Source organism: Artibeus jamaicensis, unplaced genomic scaffold (genome assembly GCF_021234435.1).
Source record: "Artibeus jamaicensis isolate MK-2021 breed Jamaican fruit bat unplaced genomic scaffold, CSHL_Jam_final scaffold_916, whole genome shotgun sequence".
NCBI lineage: Eukaryota > Metazoa > Chordata > Mammalia > Chiroptera > Phyllostomidae > Artibeus > Artibeus jamaicensis.
In genome coordinates, this window is record NW_026522059.1 from 13,645,351 (window position 1) to 13,663,819 (window position 18,469).

The 18,469-nt window shown below is 43.8% G+C and overlaps 1 protein-coding gene across 1 annotated transcript; it reads right to left on the reverse strand.

Moving 5' to 3' along the window:
- Positions 1-6,298: 6,298 nt before the first annotated feature.
- CCN3 (cellular communication network factor 3) lies at positions 6,299-14,140 on the reverse strand. The gene is made up of 5 exons (XM_037163844.2): positions 13,942-14,140; positions 13,585-13,810; positions 12,249-12,503; positions 10,813-11,027; positions 6,299-7,800 (listed from the first exon to the last, which is right to left on the reverse strand). The coding sequence occupies exons 1-5, from the start codon at positions 14,023-14,025 to the stop codon at positions 7,504-7,506; spliced, it is 1,077 nt and encodes a 358-aa protein (XP_037019739.2). The 5' UTR covers positions 14,026-14,140; the 3' UTR covers positions 6,299-7,503.
- Positions 14,141-18,469: the final 4,329 nt, after the last annotated feature.

The following is an 18,469-nucleotide window of genomic DNA, read 5'->3' on the forward strand; positions in this document are numbered from 1 at the left end:
TTCACATCTCTACCAGTTTGGGGGGGTTGTGCACATGCAGTTTTAATGAGTACTTGTGCTTCCTATTTCGTCACCTCAGTGTCTAGGGAGACTAGAATAATCCCAAAGGCTGTGGTGGTTATTTTCTAATCCCCCAATCAGAAGTGCTTCTATTGCAGAGTTCAGCTTTTGCAGTGCTCATTATTATGAAAGGGAAAAGGAAGAGAAAGGGCAATACAAGCTCTTGGGGGTCATGCTGCAAGGAGTCTGGCCTCTACAGCCAGCCACTCCTGGGTTTGAATCCTTACCAGTCTCATCTGTAAAACAGGGCAATAATACTCATCTTGTAGGGTTGTTGTGAGGAAAAATAAGCTTATAAAGATGATATGTTTAAGTGCATGGGATATAGTAGGTACTTTATCAGTGTCAATATGAAGTCATTGAATTCCACATCCGCATTTTGTGGATATAAAAGTTCAGAAGCCAGCAATCAAAATGTGGCTTGGTGTTCTAAGTTCAGTGTTTTCCAGTATTTTTGGCTGTGGTTGAAGAACTGTATTGTAAAGGAAGAGTGGGTAAAAGAGGATTGGGTAAATCTCAGTGGGCAGCATTTTGTGGTCGTCTTTGAATGATAGGATTTCAAAAGGTGAAGCTAATAGAACAAGGACTTTCCACGTAGATAATATATCAACAAGTAGGGCACAGACATTATAAAACTTGAGCTCTCTTGGCAAATGGGAAAAGATTACTCTATGATCCTTTTGAATAAACTATTAAACATAGACTTGGGGGCTAGATAGATCTCTTAATGAATGAGGACTTACAGAGAAACCTTTGAAACCCCTCCCTCTTTGTGTAGTTCTGAAATCTGCTGGAAATGGGTTTAATAGGCACGAGAGACTGCCCTTCCCATGGATGCTGCAGTGGGATTCTGTAAGTAGTTGACCTTCAGATGAAAAATTGGCATCTTAGACACAATAAGACAGAGGCATTAAATGCACAAATTCTGGGTTCAGAATGTGATGATTCACATCTAGGCTTTTTCACATAATAGATTTGTGAACACGGGCAAATTATTTATCTTCCCAAAGCTTTGTTTTCCTCATCTGTAATTTTGAGATATAATAGTAGCCACCTCATAGGATTTTTATAAGAACTGAAGTAAATGAGATAATCTATGTAAAGCACTTTGCATATTGCCTGGTACCTAATAAACTTGTAAATGTTAGTTCTTCTCTTCCTTTCTTAGTACCTTCTCCTTTCTTTAGCGTCCTAAATTTTATGGATTCTAAAGTAAACATTAAAAATATATTTTGTATTTATGAAAGTGTGATAGTCTTATAACTAATGGTATGCCCTAGATAAATTGGCAGAATTTTATGTCCTTTTGATACATAAATTAATGATACATTTTATAATCAATGGCACGTAAAATGAGATGAAATTTGGCATTATTTTTATTAGCACTGCTCATCTGACCATATGAAACATGCAAAGAGATACAAAAGGCTTCTGTATAAATGTATATCATTGTGGAGCATCAATTTCTTTTTTTTGAAATTGGGGTGGAAAAAATGAAATAAGTTAGCCAACTAGGAATTTTAAATGTTTATTTATTTATTTAAATTATAAACATTTTTATATTTAAAGGAAGATGGATAGATTAAAGAAAAGTGAAGATTTACCTGAATTTTTAAGAGAAAACTGTGGCATGTCACAGAACTGCTGGATTGCCCACGTTGGTGTTCATTAGGCTCAGCTGTTCAGAGGAATGTGACAGAAAGCACAGTGTGAAGCAGGGGTGAGAAAACCAAAGTCCATGACCTTGTGCAGCTTGGGGAAGACAGACACGCAAAGAAAGAGCAGAGGTAGGGTGTTTTAGCTGCCGTGTTAGTAATGGTATAAGGAGCAATTGGGCACAAAGGAGGGAATGACTAGTTCTGGTAGGGGTGAAATGGTACCAGTCAAGAAATCTTCTTAGAGAAGGTGAACTGAAAGTAGATTCTTGAATAAGGACATGGAGTTTGGAGAGATGCCAGAGTATACTCAACAGGACCCTTGTAGCTTTTATCTTTTTTCCTGGGGGCTGAGATGCTCTGCAAAGTATCAGGGAAGGTTCTGCTGAATGTCAGAGGAACTAGAACTTGAATTTACTGGGATCCCCTCTGCCAAGGTCCTTCAAAGATCTTGTGGATGACCTGGCTTCAGCAGGATAAATCTAGGTCAGCTTGGAGCACTTGACCTTGATTTAACCCACACGAAGAACTATGTAACCTCCTCCAGACATCAGAATCTGTGCTATAAGCTGAGTGTGCTTCTCAGATTTTGCTAATAAAATATAAATCCAAACAACATCTTCTTCTTGGACTATATAACATTTCTTTCCAAGTGCCTTTCAGTAAACCAGTGAGCTATTCATTCTGTGAAACTCTGCCCTTTGAACGGAAGTGCACATTCTTCTGTAGAGCTCTCTGGGCTGCAAGTCAGACCTGCATTTTCTTGTCCTAAGGGGAAAGATATACGTCCTTTAGGAAGAATGATACTGCCTTGCTCTCTTTACCCTTTGCAATTCCAGATTACCCCTGGAACAGCTGGCTTCGTGTAACAGTAATTCACAGTCCTCAGTTGGATGACTGCAGAGAATTCTTCATTATTGAGTTCAGTGAGGGCCAGCGATGTTACTGAAGTGGTAATTGAATTTGGTGATCCCTCCGTGGTCCAGACAGCATAGCACATTATTCCTGGAAGGACCATGCGGCGTGGTTAAGATGAATATGCTTTCAACAATAATGAATCTTTAAACTAAGCTCAACAGCACAGAGCCAAAAGGATATGCGGCTTTGATGATTTGACTTAAGACATTGAGCATTTTGGAGTGAAACCAGCTCGGAAGGATGACAATGAGTCCATGCTGCCAAGGAAACACAGAGAGAAATCTCGTACTGCTCAGAATCTCCACCAAGAGCTTTATTGATAATCTCATCAAGCACAGATCAGTATGGGACATATCATTTCCTTGCCTAGTTAAAAATGTCCTTGCTTCATTGTTGAATCGAATCCTTGTCTGATAAAAGAAAAGAAAAAATCCGCCCAAATTTTCAATGAAGTGTGCCTTATCACCGAGCCACAATTACATAAGTGCTTTCAAAATTTCACATTCACAGAATGATCTCAGCAATCTCACAGCTTTGCAATGCTGTTTCTGAAAGAGGACATTTATAGTTTGGGAAAATAGCACAAAAATGAAACCGGTTGGAATTGTTTTGGTTGCTGAAAATATACTTGGCCTCCGTGCTATGGCGCTGTAAAAAGGAAAGGGCCTTGACTCTGAGCTCAGGCAGACCCTGCATTTGAACCTCAGCTCCTTCGTTCACTGTGTCCTTAATAGGTCATTAGAGTGTTTGAGTTTCGACGCCTTTTCCCGTAAAAATGAGGTCAGTAATGTCTTCCTCTGAGCATGGCATGCATGGAATAAAGGGCAGTGCTCGGCCCTACTGGATTCTTATTATATTAACAGCTGTCATTTGCAGGGCTACTGTGTGCCTGGCATAGTCAAGTGTTTATGAATGCATATTATCTTACAACAATACGTGGTTGATACCCGAAGTGACCAACTGGTCCTGGTTTGGCCGGTACTACACTGATTTTACAACAGAAATTCTTGAGTCCCAGGGACCCACTCAGTCCAGGACAAATGAAGGCAGTTGGTCACTCTGTGAATATTACGGTCTCATCTCACACATGTGGAAACTGAGCCTGAGAGGCTATGTGCTAATTGCTTAGTATGCCACAGCTGGGAAAGGATAGGCCCGGTATTCACACCCAGGCTTGCAAAGCTCCCAAGCTGGTACTCTTTCTGCTGCCTGAATTCTGCTCAGCAAATGCTGTTCTCCTTGCCCTCTTACTAGGATGTTCAGATCTTAGCCAAGGTTTGTAGATGAGATCACATTTTTCAACTGTCTTTATGATAACTTCAGGAATAACACGCAGGAATAACTTCAGGAATAACATGATAACACGCGGGCGTGCATGCATGTGTGCATGTTAATGAGTGGAGATTGCTCTACAAGTGGTAGTTATCATGAAGATCATAGTGATCATGATCATGAAAATGATAGCTTAAAAGTCTAACATTCATTTCAAAGAATGTTCTATCTTTCATCAAGGCACAGTCCCTTTATTCTTCTCCTTTTTATCTCCTCATCCATTCAACAGGTATACAGTGGAATCCTCCTGTGTGCCAGGTACTGGGACAGACACAAAGAAGGCCAAAAGGCTGGTCTTAAGATGCTTAGTGCATTGGGATTTAAAGGATCAATTGTAACATGGTGTGAGAAGTACAATACAGCAGCAAGCCCTGCACATCTGAGCCCTCTCCCTCTGCCCTCACCAGCGGCTCTGGCACACGGATCTTCTTTAAGGAAGCTCCAGGCCTATTCCTGACACTGTTTTTTTTTTTTCTGTTACCTCTGCCTGGAAGATTCTTTCTCCTAATCTGGGTCCTTCAGGTCCAAGATAAATTGTTACCTCTTCACAAAGAACCTCCTTGACCACTTTGAGTTCAGTTAGTTACCCAGAAATTCTCTATTAGATCACCCCATTTTAATGATCTTTCTCGAGTTCATTTATCGCTATTTGATATCTATCTTGTTTGACTTTTTGATTTATTGCTTTTTGCCTGCCTTGGCCAACAGAGTGTAGATTCCAGGGAGATGAGGTAACTTATTTATTTTATTGTGTTTTTTCTTTTCATGGCTGTATTCCCAGGACCTGAAACAATGCTAGACACACAGGAGCTGTCAGGAAGTCTTGTTCGACTAAACAAAATGATGAATGAATTAATAAATGTGTTGGATGCTGGACGGAGCCACCAATTCAGTGGAGTGGAGGTATGAGTGGAACTTTGCTTGAAGGCATTTGTGAATTCAGCCTTAGTCTTTTTTCCCCATGGTTATAAAGGAAGTACATTCTCAGTTATCAAAAGTTAGTAAAAAATCACAAAAAGGGGGGGAAATAAGACCAGTTTGACACAATCACAAATAACAGTTTTTTGTTCTCTTTTCATTCATGTTCATAGATACTTTTGAACAAAACCAAACCACGCTTTTCATAGTTCTTACCTTTTGGGGGGTACATGTTTTCTGATGTTTTCATTATAAAGGTTGCTTTGCTCGTTTCAGCCTAACAGGTGTACTAGGATTTATGTAATAAGTCTGTATTGCTGGACCTTTGAATGTTCCCACGTTGCCATACTGACAATGCAGGGCAGTCTTGTGGATAACCCAGTGTGGGTCCGTGCTGTAGCTTAATGTGGGAAACAAAGTACTTCGACCTGAGTTCTAGATCCACCAGCTTCTTTTAACTGTTTGTTTTTACTTTACTTCCTTTAAAAAGTTCTATTGTTCTCTTTTCATTACCATTTAGTCCCCTTATACTTGCCACCCCCCTAACCATTTGTTTTTAAATTTTAAGAAGTTTTCTTAACTGTAATATGGGTAGGAGAACCTACTTTGTAAGGCTATAGTGCAAAATAAACAATATAATGGAGGTCAAGTTTTCAGCACAAAGTATGGGATACATGTTAGCTCCCCTTGAAAACTTCCTCTGAAGTCCCATTGGCTTTCCAATCTGTCTGAAAGGGCAAATAGAAACTAGCTAAAGAGATGGGTGGGAAAGAAACCGAGATTGAGGAAGTGAAGGTGGGAAGAGGAAAACTTTAAAAAAATTAGGGACGAATAGGTATAGACCCCCAGCAGGAGCCAGAAGCTAAAAAGCATGAAGCTTATGTTACCTCTGACTCCGCATACGTTACGGCTGCTCACGGCTCTCCCCTGTGTTGCCCTGGAGATGGGCTCTCCTGGGGCTTGGAGCCAGGGCAGGCCGATCAAGATAAAGCTGGTGTTTTAATCTGGGTAATTGGGTGAATGGAAAGCCCTTTAACTACGGAAGCAGAGAGGTGAGTTTGGACTGGTCCAACATGAAGTTCAATGTTTAATACATAGAAGTGGATAGCAGATTGTCCAGGAAAAAAACAATCAGGGCTTGAGCTGTTGGTTTGAGCCAACTCTGTGGAGAGCATTTGAGGCCTTGGTGGAGAGACCCCCCCCCCTCTCTTGGGAAGAGCTGTTTTGTGTTTTCATTGTGATTAGAAGTCGTACGTCCATTTAAACGTATCCACTTTGCTTTCAACGGACACTGTGCTTGGGGTCTGACTGAATTTGCAAATTTTATTTATTGTTGTATTTTCAATAAAGAACTTACAAGCACAAAGCAATAGCAGAGTCACACATTGATAAGATCATATTTATTTAGTGTCGTCTGACAAGTAGAGAAAGTAAAAAGAATATTTAAAAACGCATAATTTATATTTCTATAAATACTTTAAAGGAGGAAAGTTGAACACATATGGTGACATTAGGAGAATGTGTAATACATTTAAGTCTGCAGCCGGTTTCATAGCCTGACAAATTAGATTCGCGTGTGTATCCACACGTCTTGTTGTGAGTTTGCATAACTAGCGCCCAAGGGTAAGTTATGGGCAGGTCTATCATACATTCTGAACTCCCATAAAATTTGTGTTATTATGCCCTCCCACTTAGGTCGGTCTTGTCTTAGTTTGAGAAATGTCACTACAAGCACATTGAAAAAGCATCACAGGTTGTAACCGGGTGCATCGGGCCTCCATTCACTCACCCAGGATCGGGGAGGATGCCTGCCGCACGCACTGCCTCTGCCGAGTTAAACCCTCCCGAGCTCGCAGCCAGCGGCATGTACAGACCTGCGGGGGGGCCGTCCTACTCATCTCTGCACGACCCGGGGTTTTGCATTCCGCTGCTTTCTATCGGAAAGGAGTCGATTTGTCTGAAGTGAAGCCAGTGTACCACACTAGTCCACTCAATTCACTGTGACATTGTACTACCATGGATAGAGTTCTTTTCCTAGGATACAACTAAACAACAAAAAACAACCTAACAGACTCTGGGTTTCAAGTTGAAGAGCTCTATGTTTCCTTGGAGCTTGGACTTGGAAGTTCAGGGTTGAGTTTCTCCAAAAGAGCTCAACAGAGTGCCCTCAAGTCAAACCTCCATAGGTGGCAAAATATTTGTATGATGACATGATCTCTATGATCCTCACCTTCTCTGTGTCCTTTGTTATAGTGACATTCTCTCGAAATTGCACTGACACCTAACAAAATCGGGGAAGGGTACTGTGACGCAGTCCCTACAGTCAAATATATATCTGATTTCCTCAATTGATAGAAATTTTCATCTGCAGTAAACATATAGAACAGCAAATCATCCCTAAGCACCATCCTGAGCTTACCTTGATTCCAAGTTTACAGTTAATCATATCTTTCATTTAAAAGTAAGACATCTGTAACTGACCTCATAGGACCACAGAAAACACATAGGACTCAGGGCTGAAGTCACGATTCTTGTCATTTTTCTCATGTACTTTGGATGATGGCTCACCCAGTAGCTATGGTTTGCCTCATAGGTGTGCGTCCTTCTCCAGGGACCCAGGTTAGATTTTCCCTCGGCTGGCGTTCGGCTTTAACTCTTGCAGGAACGCCTCATTGTTGTGAGGACAGTTGTTGTGACAGGTGCAGGTCCCGATGACCATCACGGGCTTCTTGATGATGTGCCCTGGGGTGCACTGGAACTCCACCTGGATGGTTTTGGTGTTGTGAGGGGTGCAGCAGCGGCCATCACTGCAGACTCCGCAGTACCTGGGCTTGTAGGTATGCAGGCTCGTGCAGTTCTTGAACTGCAGGTGGATGGCTTCAAGGGACTTCGTGGTGCGGAGACACTTCTTTCCTTTCTAGGAAAGAAGAAAGAGAGTGACGTATGGATGGCTGCTGTTCTTCCCGAGGACCACTTTGGGGGTATGGAATAACTTGCTAGTTGCCTGCCCAATAGCCATTGCTCTTTCTTCTTTGCTAACAGGACATGACTTTTGTTTGGGTAATGTGATCATCTAAAAGGATTTGCTTCCCCCAGAATATCTGGGAGCTTGGGTGGCCTTTTGACAAAGTTCTGGCCAATGATACAGAAGCCAGGAGATTCTGGGAAATCCTCTGCCCTGCAGACAGGTGCAGTTCTTTATTGCAGCCTCCGTTTATTTTCTTTCTTGCTTAGAATGTGGAAATTGTGGCTAACTGTACACAGCTGTCTTTTGACCTTGGAGGTGAACATGAGGGTAAAAATATATGTCGGATTAGGAAAGCTATATTTTCAAGCCACTGTAACGGGGTTTGGTGTTGTTTTTTCCAAATACATTCTTCAGGTGTCATGAAGAGAAAGAGAAGAAATCTGGCATCATTGTAAGCCTACTAATATTTCAAATATTTTTCAAATGTTAATTCATGTGAGCTTATCACCAACATTCACTCATACAAGGAACAGTTGTTACTGTACAAAACAATTGAACAAGTTTTATAGATAAAAATGAAATCTCAAAGAGCTAAAATGGGAAAAAACATCTAGTCATTGAACTTCTCTGATGCAATGCTCATTTCTTCTACTTACTATATAACCTTACGAATGTTCAAAACAATGAAATTTCAGGTTATTTTCCATAAAGGCAAAGTAACTTGAGAATTTATTGACTATTCCATTAGTGAGGGTTGATGAGAAACCCAATGTTGATAATCCAGCAAGGAATCGATGATGGGTTTATCTCCCACTTAGATTTCTTTACCTACCCATGTGGCACATTTCTCTACTGCTCTTGACCTTCCTAGGCACAGTCCATAGCTTGTGCAGCAAGGAGACTTAGAGTTCTCGGAAATGAGTGGCTCTCAGACTTTATTATGCATCAAAGGCATCTGGAAGTTTTGCTAAAACAGAGTGTTGGGCCTTGCACCCAGAGTTTCTGATTCAGGAGGTCTGACCGAGGTCCTAATGATTTGCATTCCAACAAGTTCTTACGTGATGCTGCTGACCGGCGGGGGGGCGGGGTAGGCACTGTGACAAGCACTGTCTTGTATATAAGACTCTCTGGGTAAGAGAGTAATGATTACTATGCTACTATCTGCCCAGATTCCAACTCAACTTCTAGAAACCTTAGGAAGTATATATACCATGAATAAATATTGTAAATAGAATCTCAGTACTAAGCTAGGTGCAAGAGAAATGATAAATTTTGGTTCAAAAATAATAGGCAAAATTTTAGAGGCATGACATGGAAAAATCTTACTTAATAAAGAAATTACTGTGCCCTTGACAGTATTTAAGGGCTTCTTGTTTTTAATTTTTTCACATTTACTATTTAGTGTATATTCTTCCTGGCACCCTCAGAAAAGTACAAGGCCAGCAACATTCCTTTGTGTGTGTGTATATTTGTATGTATGTGTGTGTGTGTGTGAGAGAGAGAGAGAGAGAGAGACAGAGAGACTGCTTTGTGAGCCCACATGACCATGTAACATGTATGTTAGAATTCCCTTAAGTGTTGGGAAGCTTATATAATTTTAGGGATTGGGTATTTCTAGGTGTTCTTTCTAAATTGGTAAAAGAAACATAAAGTTAGGATGGACCTCCAAAAATCATATAGCTCAGCAGCCATATAATGAATGCAACTACTAGAGACTCTTATTTTAGCAATAAATAGAAATTTTAAGCAAAGATGCCTGACATCTGCAGAGCAATCTGTGCCCACCACTTTGTCAATGTATCTATTTCATCCTCCTGACATCTTTGAGGTAGGTACTGTCAATGACCTCATTATGTGGGGGGAGGAATTGAGGCTTAGAGGTCAGGAAAACTGCCCAGGACCCCACAGCCGGTTCATGTGGGAAGCTGGGATTTAAAGCCAGAGTTGCACCCTGCAGCATCAGATGGCATTTTCTCAGGGCAGAGGCGCACACATCTTTCATTGCTGGGCACTGTTTTATTTTGGCCTCAGGTTTGTACAAGGTTCATATAATAATTCATTTTGGGGGCCTTGCCTTTATCTAGGGTTCTAGTAATAAGGCCTATGATGTCATCAGGAACCAGTCCAAGCTTCTGATCTGCATGCCTTATACTCAGCGTTAACACACTGAGTTGATATAATACCAGCAAAAAAGGAAAGAAATGTGCTATTTTATTTGGCAAATATAACCTTATGCTGGCAAATATACTAGTCCCACTGAGCTTTTTAAAACATTGAAACTCATTCCCAGACAGCCATTCATTTCTTCATCAACAGCATTCTATCAAGTACACACTATAGATCAGGTAGGATGCCGGGGACTGGGGGTGAGTAAGGCAGATGTAATTCCTACTCTGTTGCTCATTACAGATTGAACCTAAGGGCTGAAGGAGACTGAGGTCAGAAATGAGGACCCCTAGGGAGATGGAGGTCAGTCTCTCAAGAAATTTAACTTGGGGTGGTAAACATACAATACAATATACAGATGATGTAGAATAGAACTGTATACCTAAAACCTATATAATTTTATTAACCCATGTCACCCTAATAAATTTAACTAAAAAAGAAGAAGAAATGACCTCTCTAAAATCAACTATACTTGGCAATTGAGTAGCCACTGTCTTCCAGGAACAGAATGAGATTTGCCAATCCCTTCTCAACTGGGTACATTACGATAACTGGCCCCTGTCTCTTTACCTGGGAGCATCTTGTGAGTTGCTTGGGATATTTCAATATATTAAAGAGGAAAAAAAAAGAAGGTAACCTCACTCACTTCAAGAGCCTCTCTGTCTTTTCTCTGAGGTTTCCTCCCAGCTAGAACCAACTTCTACTCGACTAGTGTCGCGGTGATTTTCCAAAGCCCAGACCCCAACGAGGCCAGGCTGCCTCTTCCGTAATGGGAGGCTTTCTGCAGGCCCCTACCTTATCTGCCGGTTGCCTGGGCTCTTGTTCGCAGGGCCGCACCATGCAGAGCCGGCTCCGCTTCACCATCTCACACTGGGGATTCCTGTTGGTGACCTGAGTGGAGAAGCCCATGCCGCAGCTCTTGGAACACGCGCTCCACTCTGTGGTCTGTTCAATGCAGTTGACACCTGAGTCAGAGACTGCGACTCCTAGAGTGGTTTCTGTCCTGTAGGCTACAAAGGAAATACAAAGAAACACAACTAGGCTGAGTAAAACGTGGGGACCCCAAAGGAAAGGATTCGTCATCATTAGAAGGAAGGTCTCTGCCAACTCGGCATCTCCTAAAACTCAGGTGTTCTTGGGGACAGAACCTATCTCTGTATTTGTAAACCCCCAACTAGGCACTTACAACAGTGCATGGCACATTGTAAGCCTTTAGGAAATCTTTGTGGAATGACTGTTTAATTGTTCTTAAGAAGCTCAGGATCACCTGTCCTTAAGGAGCTTAGGGATGTTAAGAATATAGAAGAGTTTATCACCGACAACCATTCCATAAACTATAGTGTTTTCAGTACATGACCTGTGTAGAAAAAGAGTCACAGTAAAACTTTAATTGGATGCATAAGTAGAACCAACTGACTCAAAATAGTGATGAAAGCATACTTTGCCTTAGGGAGCCAGAACTGGTGGTCTGGGTTGTGGGATGCAGACACTGGGACCTTGATCACCAAAAGTTCTGTCTCAGCACTTAGCGTCAGGACATATCATGGTTTGGGACGCACCTTCTCTTCTATGTGGCAGTTTTCCTCTCTGCTCTCTTGGCTAAGAAATCAAAGCTCTGCATACCGCCAGTGTATATCGTATGACTGATTATTGCCTTCTAAAACATTCTCTACTGGCTCTTGAGTCCCACCCCCATACTCGGAATTATTTCTTCTATAAGATGAAACAAAGAAAAAAAAAAGGAAAACAAAGATCCTGAAGTGTCCACTTGACCTTTTCCACAGCATCTGGAAAGGTGACATTGTTCTGTGACACTTGTTCAACAATAAGTAGCATTCTTTAGAAAGGCTGGTCTTGAGAGCACACAGCTACAGAATCCACAAAAGAAAGAGTGATTTTTTTTTTTACTTTTATTTTTCTGATGTGAATAAAGGTCAAGTGGGGTGGACTAAAATATAAATAGTAGTCATGCAATAAAACAAAATCAGTCCCATTGCTAAAAGGAAGCACTGAATTCAGCAGCCGCCCTTTAGGAGAAACTGTGCGTACCTGTGTCTCCTGGCTGGGATTCAGACCCATGATGTGCTGGGCTCCACGGGCAATCTGGAATCCACAGAGGACTGGCCAGAAATGGAGGCCAGTTTCTCATTGCAAATCTGAAAAGGCACCCATGCTTCCTGCCCACAGGTACCCTGTGCCGTGATCACCTTCGGCTACCCCGAGTTTCTCACCTGGAAGGGCATGCAGGTCCCCTAATGCTTCTGTGTCATTTGCGTCACAGATCCACTTTTCACAGCACTCCCCGGGCACTTCAACTTTTCTTGGAACCGGGCAGTCAGGTTGGGGGAGAAGCAGGTCCTCGTCACAGCGAGGCACACAGCCAATCTGTCCATCTTGGCAGGTGCACTGGTACTTGCAGCTGGGCTGAAAGGTCTCTCCGCTTTGGTAAATGACCCCATCGAACACACAGTTATCTCCCTCTATCGCTAGAATATGGGGGAAGCGGGACAGAGAGGGGGTGGGAGAGAGAAGCAAAAACATAATGCCTTGAGGAAGCTACTTGAGATTGGCAGCACACAATCCAAAGCCTGACTTGTTCTTTTTCTAGTTCAGAGAGTCTGGGTTGTTATCTCAGTAGAGAGATATCCTCAAGGAGGGCCCCAGAGAAGGAAGGAACCTAAGACACTCCAGTCCTGCTGCTCATTTTATGAATGAGAAGAGGTGTACAACTGAGAAATGACCACTCTAAGCTCCCACAGCCATGTTCCCTAAGATAAAGTTATGCTTGCAAGAAACTCCTTAGAGTTTCGTAACCCAGAAGTTTAGAATTAAAAAGAAAAAAAAATGCTCTCATGTTCTCCAAACAGGTTAACTGGTCAAATTGGGCAGAGGGTTGGCAGTCCTTAGCATTCTAGCACACACACACACAAAATCAATATTAGTTCAGAGAATAAAGTAAAAGGCTATTCCATGCCTCTAATTCAGGGATGCAGGGCCAGCCTCCAACTAAATGGAGCACCACGTGGAAAACTGCTGCCCAATTAATTAAGTGTCACCAGCCTACACGGGTCGGTTGCCTGCATTTTATTTTATTCACAGCCTAGACAGGGATTACATAGCCATCCCAGGAGACCAGGGGAGGCTTTGGTTCAAACAGGACAATTAGAGGTGTGAAAACAAACCTGCTGGGCTGCAGTCAGGGGAGATGTGAGCCAGTGAGGAAACCCACGCTTCCGTCACCCCCAAGAGGCCCCCTGGAAATGTCCGAAGGAAGTGACTTTACTGGCCCTTAACTCTGCTCTGCCCCCCATCCATCTAGAGTCTTCTCTAGGTGCAGGTGATTGAATGCTTCTCCCCTCTGGTTTCCGGCGCTCTCCCCAATCCTCCCCTGCCCCCCGCAATGCCTGGCACAGAGCGAGTGCCCCATAAACATCACCTACTGCAGCCTCATTATTGTTATTACTTGCGCATCACCATCTGGGAAGGGGGAGGAAAAGGAGAGGAAAGAGGGGAGAGCTCCAGCCAGCAGCGGGCAAGAGGTCCATCGGCGGGAGTGGGCAGGATTACCCATGCAGATTCCAGTTTGGGCGCTGGGGTCCGCTCTGCGGTCGCAGAAGAGGCCGCGGCTCTCCTCACAAGGCTCCATCTCCGAGCAGCTGTCGCCCCGCTGGCGGGCACACACCAGACAGCACGAACAGTCGTCCAGCACCGCTCTCACCCCCGGGGCGCACGTCGGCGGCGTCTCGGGGCACCGGACTGGGCATGGGTTGGGGCAGCGCTGTGTGGCAGAGACCTGGAGACGGGAGAGACAAGAAGGAGAAAACTCTCAGCAGGATTAGTCGAAGGCGGAATGGCCCGGGGACCCAGCCTGGGCAACCCAGGAAGGCAAAGTAACCAGGGGCACCTAAGAGATGTGCCACTTACCTGTCCCAGGAGATGGAGGAGCAGGAAAGCCAGGCAAAGACACTGGGTGGGCAGGCTGAGACTCATGACTGACCCACTCTGCATGCTGCGGCTTTTTCCTCCTGCTTTTACAAAAGGAGACCTTCTACACGTTGAATTGGTTCCGATCGCCTCTCTCCAGGTCCGCAGATCGCCTCCCTTACTCAGCGCCACCGGTTTTATAGTGCGCTCCAGGGACGCGCACAAGCCGGTTGGCCGCAGCACTTGGAGAAGGGGGGGTCAGCTGGGTGGGGAATGGAATGAACCCCGGGGTTTCCATGGCAATTGGCCGTGGGTGCCGCTCTCCTTAGGGCGCGGCACCAGGGCCTGCGAGTGCCTGTGTGTGGCGACTGGCTTGTCCCAGAGCGCGGGGAGGGGCTGGGTGGAGTCCCCAGGCCAGGACCCAGAACTCGCTAGAGCGCTTGGGAAGGAAACGCCCGGTTTCCTCCTGGAAGCTGCTTTGACTTCCCCCAGGACTAAGACACCGCCACTCCCCACCACACTTCTCCGCCCTGGCAGACGAGCAGGGCTGTAAATGAGGAGCTCTCCTAAAGGGGTGCCTGAAGTTTGGGGCCATCTGTGGGACGTTGGCGAGAGGCCCAGGGGTTTAGTCATAAGGGAAGCACATGCAAGTTTGTCACCCGTTTCGGGCACTCTTTGAATATGTTGAGAGAGGGGAGGGAGAAGTGGAGGAACTGAGAAAGAAGAGAAGGGGGGGCAGAAAAGAAAATTAGAAAAAAAAAAAAAGAAAAGAAAAAGCAATGTCTGGATGCGGGGTGCTATTGGCCAAATGGCAAAGGTTGTTTGACTAACTCGTTCCAAGCCCCACTGATTCTTAAACCCCCAATTCCGCAGTTTTGATAGAAGTAGGAGCAAGACATTAATAAGATAAAAACACAAGAGCTTGAGGTAAATAAAAACTTTCTTCCTGCTGGATAAAAGCCTAGAAACACCTGTTGGATCGTGGTTGAAAGTATGGGAGGCTTTGAGAGTTTATAAGGTTCGGCTCAGCCACTGTCAAAACCTCAGTCACCAAGGAAGGAGTGAGGAAGGTGCTTGCTTTATTTAGGCAACCGAATTCCTTTTCCACCCTGCATGCCCTGTCAGAACACTGGCCATCTCTCAGGACAAGGAGAGCCCTCCTACTGCTCCAAAGGGGACATTGGCTGCTGGATTAAAAAAAAAAACAACCTGTATTTCATCTTTGCTGGTGCCTTTGGGATAATTATGCCCAGCTCCTTTGAGGATACCCGCCTTGAAAAGACATTTTATAAGAAAAATTATACAAGCTTGTGATGTAATGCTAAACCTTAAAAAATAAACAAATTGCTTCTACTTCGTCTGACTCCCGTATGAAGTTAAATCAATGGCAGTTTGTGTAAGGAGCCAGGTCTGCCCCTGAAATTCTTGCCACCTTAGCAATGAAATCATTGCAAGCCCCTTCAGGATAGTTCTATAGAGCAGCTTGGAACTTCGATGACATTCTTCCAAGCCTCTAGTCATTCTGCTTTCTTTGAGGTCCACCAGACAGAGCGGTGATCAAAGTGTGACAGGCAATTGAACAGTTAGTTAATTTGTGCCATGTCTAGGTCACTCCTCTGCTCTCTGCTCTTCAAGCTGATGGGCTTTCATGGGTCACCTGGGTAGTGATGCTCCACCTGACTGCCCACGAGAATGCACCAGGGTGTATTTTGTGTAAACTGTATTTTCCTAGGTTCCACCCTTTCCCCCATCAGCTGAAGTCTCTGGTGGTGGCTGGAGGTAGATAGCACATTAATTTACCTTTAAATGGAAACTGGCTTTGGAAAACCTACGTATGGAGCCGCTGGAAGCAGTTGATGGGGAAGTAAGAATATTGGCCAAGGTTTCAAAGTATGAATAGACAGAACAAGGAGAAATTGGCAGCACTGAGGTTGGGCTGACTCTTCTCGGGAAGGGGAGGCTGAGAAGAGAAATGTAACTTCAGGGTAAGGATGAAAGAGTCAAAGAGTCACTGCTGATGTGAGCTGCTACTCAGGCCTCTTGATTGCAAGTGGTAGAAAACGGACAATTTTCAGCGAGAAGACTTTCTTGGAAAGAAGCAGTGGTGTTCACATAGTGACAAACAGGAACGGGGCTGCTGGGCCTCAGAGGGCACTGGAATCAGGGTCTCAAAGTGATCAGGACTCCATCTTTCTTTTTTTTAAATTATATTTTATTGACTATGCTATTACAGTTGTAGTGATTTTTCCGCCTTTGCCCCTCTCCACCCAACGCTCCCCACTTCCTCAGGCAATCCCCACACCATTGTTCATGTCCATGGGTCATATGTATAAGTTCTTTGGCCACTCTGTTTTCTATATTTTTTCACCTCCCCATGGCTGTTCTGTAACTACCAATTTGTACTTCTTAATCCACTCACCTCTTCACCCAGTCTCCCACACCCCTCTCCCAATCTGGTAACCATCAAAACACTCTCTGTATCCATGACTCTGTCTCTGTCCTTATTTGTTTAGTTTGTTTTTAGATTCTATTGTTGATAGAAAGGTATTTATTGCCATTTTATTGTTCCTAGTTTTGATCATCTTTGTCTTAAATAAGTCCCTTTAACATTTCAGGTAATAATTTGTGATGATGAACTCCTTTATTTTTTTCTTGTCTGGGGAGTACTTTATCTGCCCTTTGATTCTAAATGATACCTTTCCTGGGTAGAGTAATGTTAGCTGTAGGTCCCTGATTTTCATGACTTTGAATATTTCTTGCCAATCCTTTCTAGCCTGTGAAGTTTCTTTTGAGAAATCAGCTGATGATCTTATGGGAACTCCCCTGTATGTAAGTAACTTCTTTTTTCTTGCTGCTTCTAACATTCTCTCTTTATCTTTAAACTTTGACATTTTAAGTATGACGTGTCTTGGAGTGGGCCTCTGTATACATCTTGTTTGAGACTCTCTGTGCTTCCTGGACTTGCGTGTCTATTTCCTTCACCAAATTAGGGAAATTTCCTTTCTTTATTTTTTTCAAATAGATTTCCAATTTGTTGCTCTTCTTCTTCTCCTTCTGGCATTCCTATGATGCGAATGTTCGACCTCTTGAAGTCGTCTCAGAGGCTATTTATACAATTGTTTTTTTTTTAATTCTTTTTTCTTGTTGTTCTGATTGGTTGTGTTTTGCTTCTTTATGTTCCAAATCATTGATTTGATTCTCAACTTTATCCATTCTATTTTTGTTTCCCTGTAAATTGTTCTTTATTTCAATTAGTGAATCCTTTGTTTCTGGCTGGGTTTTTTTCATGCTGTTGAAATTCACCTCACTGAGTTTCTTGAGCATTTTTATAACCAATATTTTGAACTCTGTATTTGATAGATTGGTTATCTCCTTTTTGTTCAGTTCTCTTTTTGAAGTTTTAAACTGTTCTTTCATTTGGACCATGTTTCTTAGTCTCCTCATTTTGGCAGCCTCCCTCTGTTTGTTTCTATGCATTAGGTAGAGCTGCTATGACTCCCTGTCTTGGTCCTGTGACCTATTTAGTAGATGTCTTGTAGGTTCCAGTGGCACAGACTCCCCTATCACCCAAGCTGGGTACTTAAGGTGCGCTCTTCATGTGGGCTGGGTACGCCCACCTCTTGTAGCCTCTCGAGACTTGATTGCTGTTTGTAGGTGAATGGGAAGGATTTACCCTGGCCAGTCAGCTGCAAGGACTGGCTGTGACACTGACCACCACCCCCTCCCTTCACAAATGATCAATCATGCAGAGGCAGGGTGGTGGTGCTTAACCTGGTCTGTAGCTGTCACTAGGTGTGCAGGCTCTCGGGTTTCCTAAGATCAGCCCCCAGCTGTGTTTTGCTTAGGTCTGCCCTGCATGAGCTATAAAACAATCTGAGATGGCTGCTATTTGTACTGGGCTTGGAGATTCCCAGGCAAAGCTAAGCTGTGAATCTTGGCTTCTGCTGCTAGTGCTGGGCCTGGGGCCACTTAGCAAGAGATATGGGGGCTGGGGACTCACTGAGGCCAGTTGTTGTTTGAGAAGATTTATGAAGTTGTGAAGCATGAGCCAAAAAAGCCATTCATATTGAAAAGTCTCTGTTAAGAGCTTGGGTGGGCCCATAATTTGAGTGGGATAGAGTCTCAGGGGATCTCCAGTGCAGGGCAAACAATGTTAGCCAGGTTAGCGGAGTCTCAGATATGGTGCTTACTTTCTGGCTCTGTGGCTGTGTTGGGGGAGGGCTCAGAGAAGGAACAATGGCCTCTGCCTCCCTTTCTGTCTGAGAGAAAGCTGTGCCCCCACCTCTTGCCTGGATGCCGGCCACTTTAGTTCCTCCCCGTGTGCTACTGGTGCCTTTTGAGCTGCTACTCTGGTGCTGGAACTCAGAGGGAGTGAGTCTGAGTAAGTCTGTGGGGGGGGGTTCTTTAAGAGGAACTGCTTGGGACTCCAAAAGTTCCTTCTACTGACTCAACCCCCAGTGGTGTTTGCAGTCAGAAGTCATGGGGATTTATGTTTCCGGCACTGGAACCCTGGGCTAGGGGGCCAGGT

Excerpts from the sequence above, each read along its gene's own strand:
- CCN3 (XM_037163844.2), bottom strand. The coding sequence starts at position 14,025 with ATGCAGAGTGGGTCAGTCATGAGTCTCAGCCTGCCCACCCAGTGTCTT. Across the intron at positions 12,504-13,584 it reads CCAAACTGGAATCTGCATGG|CGATAGAGGGAGATAACTGT; the intron begins GTAATCCTGCCC and ends CCCATATTCTAG. Across the intron at positions 11,028-12,248 it reads GGACCTGCATGCCCTTCCAG|CCTACAGGACAGAAACCACT; the intron begins GTGAGAAACTCG and ends TTTCCTTTGTAG.